At 48.5% G+C, this 4840-nt stretch overlaps 1 protein-coding gene across 1 annotated transcript in view; it reads right to left on the reverse strand.

Annotated features, from left to right (window-relative positions):
* Nucleotides 1-4840, reverse strand: part of KIF9 (kinesin family member 9) — a 40600-nt gene that overhangs the window by 35245 nt on the left and 515 nt on the right. Inside the window, 3 exon segments of the mRNA XM_018574202.1 lie at nucleotides 424-530; nucleotides 2652-2817; nucleotides 3767-3871. Of these exon segments, the coding sequence (XP_018429704.1) occupies nucleotides 424-530; nucleotides 2652-2817; nucleotides 3767-3862 (369 nt within the window). The 5' untranslated portion in view covers nucleotides 3863-3871.

Genomic DNA, 4840 nt, shown 5'->3' on the forward strand with positions numbered 1-4840 from the left:
GTGTGGCCCCCATTCTGTCCAGAGGGCCAAACAATAGGTTAATACCAAAAAAAAAAGCTTGCATTTAGTCGTACATGACCGCAATGCACGGCACAGCATGAAGATGAATGATTATAGAACCATATATTACAATGCAGGAGCCCTCTGGATTTCTGGCAGGTCAGCAGGTATTTTGCTGTACTTGCAGCATTTTAGAGGGATAAAACAATAAAACATAGAGAACGTGCAATTTCTTATGAAACAAACATTCTAATATAATAAAAACAGTGTGTGTAATTTTTTTTTGGAATACATTAATTGGGTATATTTTATTTCTATCCTCCATGTCTTGCAGCGGATTTAGTGTTAGGCTCTATGCATACCAGTGAGGAGTGTGTCCCCTCAGGGATGATCCCTATAGATCCCACGTGAGGTGTGCAGTACCTGCTGTAGGGCTCTGGGGATGATTCCTCGCTGTTTGAAGTTCTCTGTTGTCCCGGTGATTGTGTGCGTCTTTCCTGCCCCTGTCTGTCCGTAGCACATTATTGTACCTGGAAGCAAAAGCACAAGTCAGATGTTCCCTGCGCACCATGTGGTCGGGGGATAAAGCAATTCATTGGTTAGTGGGGGACACGCACTAAAAAGGACAAATAATATTGAACTAGCATAAACTAATAAGAAATATATTTTACTGTTTAAAGGGAAATTACATTTTGGCAGAAAAAAAAAAAAAAAGATATAAATTAAAGGGCTGATTTATAATTTCACACCACACTACCTCCACTAGATGGCGCTGAGAAGCACAGGAACACCTGGGCGGCCCCCTTAGATTTAGGGTTCACCATCTCCTCCTAAATATAGGCAGCGCCATCTTTGAAATTGATTGGACCCTGGGCAAATATTTTCCTGCCCCCACTTGTATAGCTTCTTTCTAGCTTGCACGGGAATGACAGCGGAGGAGCTGGAGGTGACGCAATCAGCATAGCTTTCGGCTCCATTCAGTAGGGAGGAGATTGGTGAACGGATGTTCGCTGGTCTCTCTCCCCTCTACCCGCTCACACCTGTGATGCCGGTCCCAGGCCCACAGAAGGGGCAGCAGAGCCCAGGAAGCAAGGCAGGGGTGTTTTCATTCTTCAAGGCCCATCGAAGCCTAAACCCTCTGCCCTTTCCTGCTCTGCAGCCACATCTTTGGTGCTATAGTATATTTAGCTTCTAGTGTGTTCCTTTAACTTTAACCACTTTAGGACCATCAGATGTACCTGTACATATTGCACTTTAAATGGCTATACCAAGAATCATGGCTATGATCTCGGCATCATCTATTACAGCAGGTGGAGAGCTTTAAGTACGAGTCAACCAATGATGCTGTGTGGCTCAGCCACCAGTCAACCAATGATGCTGTGTGGCTCAGCTACCAGTCAACCAATGATGCTGTGTGGCTCAGCTTTCAGTCAACCAATGATGCTGTGTGGCTCAGCTACCAGTCAACCAATGATGCTGTGTGGCTCAGCTACTAGTCAACCATTGACATTGGAGTGATTGGAGCAGATAGGTCTTTGGCACATGTGGGAATGGACACTTTTTGTAAAGTCTGATTAGGAACAATCGTGCATGCCCTTCTATTGTAGACTTGGGCTGTCAATCAAAGGATGTTGTTTGCTTGGGGGTTAAGCGACACCAAGGATTGCATGGCGTCAGTGAATGTAGCCAGAGGATACAAATGCTGACTGCAGGCACCCATGGTTGGTAAAGTGATGCTTTAAAGTGTCAGCTGACCCAACAGAGATTCAGGCCTGGCATTGCTAATTGGTCTTGGTTTTATTTGTTTGGACATTTGCTGAACCTAGCCAAAAATCCAAGGTCCAAACATCCAACTGAAATAAACCTGTGTCCTAGCAACCAATGATGCTGTGTAGCTCAGGCACCAGCCAACCAATGACACTCGGCGGCTCAGGCACCAGCCAACCAATGACACTCGGCGGCTCAGGCACCACCAAACCAATGACACTGTGCGGCTCAGCCACCCATCAACCAATGACACTGTGCGGCTCAGGCACCAGTCAACCAATGACACTGTGCGGCTCAGGCACCAGCCAACTAATGACACCGTGCGGCTCAGCCACCAGCCAACCAATGACACTGTGCGGCTCAGGCACCAGCCAACCAATGACCCTCGGCGGCTCAGGCACCACCAAACCAATGACACTGTGCGGCTCAAGCACCAGCCAACCAATGACACTGTGCGGCTCAGGCACCAGCCAACCAATGACACTGTGCGGCTCAGGCACCACCAAACCAATGACACTGTGCGGCTCAGGCACCAGCCAACCAATGACACTGTGCGGCTCAGGCACCACCAAACCAATGACACTGTGCGGCTCAGGCACCAGCCAACCAATGACACTGTGCGGTTCAGGCACCAGCCAACCAATGACGCTGTGCGGCTCAGCCACCAGCCAACCAATGACAATGTGCGGCTCAGCCACCAATCAAGATGTAAACAGCTTGGGTGCGGGTTGAACTCATGGTCGACCCGACACTCGAAGCCCATTCCTACTGATCACTATTTGTAATATCCAAACACACCAGCTGGTCATTTTGTGGTATTTCATACGGACAGTCATGTGATCTAGGCTCGTTTAGTGCGTTGGTACCGATGCTCTTTAACTCACCATTATAACCTTGCAAGGCTTTGGACACAACCGACTTCGCCACGGTGTCATACATGGCCTCCTGGGGGGCATTGTGCAGGATCCCGTCCATTTTAAATGACCAATCATATTGCTTGTTATTGACCACTCCCAGCTTCTTGTCCTTCTTCAGGTGGATGTCGATGCTCTGAATGGACAGATGGACGGGATTACCGTTATTGATTGTTATAATCAGAAGATGAAACATCATCATTTATAATAATTTGATGCTTTTCATTCCAGCCGGCGATATCCGGAGTCACAGTACATGTAATACGGATATTATGATCCAGGGAATAAATCTGACTGTCTTTATGGAGTCAGGTGTGTGTGTGCGTGTGTATATACATACATATGCAGGGCTTGAAAAATCCAATCGCCCGCTGGTCTGTGACGAGAGGACGGCGGAGCCCGACGAGCAGCTTCCCAGCCAGCCGTTGTAATTACACGGCCGGCCGGGAGCTTTACAGTCTAGAGACGCCCGATCGCTTGTATTACCAGCAGCTGTCACCTGCCGTTGCCGGTCCCGAGATTCGCTGTGCCCGATGCGGCGGGACCGGCACGGCTCTGTGACAGGAGATCAAAGGGAGATCAGGACAGGATCTCTCCTCTCCAGTCCCGGAATGCAGGAAGTGATGTATATTACATCACTTCCTGCATTCAGTGTCACTTTCCAGCTACAGAAGCTGATGAAGCAGATCTCTGGCTTCATCAGCTTCTCTGGGGGTCCCTAGGTGACATTAGGGATCTTGGAGACCCCTGATGTCTCCATAAAGAGGACCTGTCATGTAATGAGGTAAGAGGACCCCATGTGATAGCAATAAAGATGTGTAAAAAAAACTGGGGGGTTATTTTTTACTATATAATGAAAAAAGTAACGTAAATTTTGAATAAATGTTTTTCCCCCCCTCTGTTCTGTAATAAAACATCTATTCTTACCCATATTTTTGGTAAAACATAAAAGATGGGGTCACGTCAGGTAAATAGACACCAAACATGTCAAGCCATTAAATGGCGTGCGCCCGCAAAATCATTAATTGCAAGGCTATAGTCCGGTCATGTTGACTGGTGACATTTTTGACTGACTGGTGAGACACCCGAAAATTTCTCAAGCCCTGTACATATATGTGTATATATATCGCGGTGGGTCGGACCCGGACAAACACCCGCACGTCACTGCTCCCCGAACTCATGGTCACCTTCTGAGGAGACAGACAACAGTCAGCTACAATATACAACAGAGAAATACTGAGGGGGGTTATTCACCAAGGAGCCGAAGGATATAGCAGCAGCTACGGCTAATCCTTTGGCTCACTTTGGCCACCGTAGCCATTCACCATAGCCCACACACCAGCCGAACAGCTCAGCCGAGCCAAACTCATATGCTGAGCTGAACACACAGCAGAAGAGAACGGTCAGAACGGTCACAGCACGGGAGAACGGTCAGCCGAAGCAAATGTAAACAAATAATAAAAATGAAAAAACGGCGTGGGGTCCTCCTCCCGATCCATACCAGACCCTTTCAGGTCTGGTAGGAAAATTAGGAGGGACCCCCCAAAAGCTATACCAGGCCCTTAAAGTAAGGGGGAACTCCACCACCGAAAAAATTGGGAAAAAAAGACGTGGGGTCCCCCCTAAAATTCCCAACCAGACCCTTATCCGAGCACAGGCCTGCCAGGGCAGGAAAAGGTGGAGGGGGAGACAAGGGGCAGACTCCCCTCCTCTCCGCTGCTGTCCCCTGCAGACTCCCCTCCTCTCCGCTGCTGTCCCCTGCAGACTACCCGGTTCTCATCCCCGTCCTCTCTTCACTAACCTGGGACAAACCTGCAGCCGGCGTCAGAACCCTTAATATGCACGTGCAGATAGGCAAGGACTAGGATGACAGCCCCGGAGCCTGCTCCTTTAATAACAGTACAGCAATGTCAGCTCTCATATAGACAGGTTCACTTTAAAGTTCTGACTCTGCTTTGGATGGAGAGGGGGAGGGCTACAGCCTCTGTTGGGTTTTTATTCAACATTGTGTGACCAGTTTGGAGAATTTCTCTCACTTCCTGTCAGAAAAGGAACTCCTCAATTGGGTCAGATTCAGGGGAGTAGGGAAAAGATAGAGCCTCTCCCATTTGTGCCCTTACTGGGTGGATTTCAGGACAGGAAGTGATCAGAAATCTCTG

The sequence above is a fragment of the Nanorana parkeri genome, unplaced genomic scaffold (genome assembly GCF_000935625.1).
Source record: "Nanorana parkeri isolate BGI_ZX_2015 unplaced genomic scaffold, ASM93562v1 scaffold2807, whole genome shotgun sequence".
NCBI lineage: Eukaryota > Metazoa > Chordata > Amphibia > Anura > Dicroglossidae > Nanorana > Nanorana parkeri.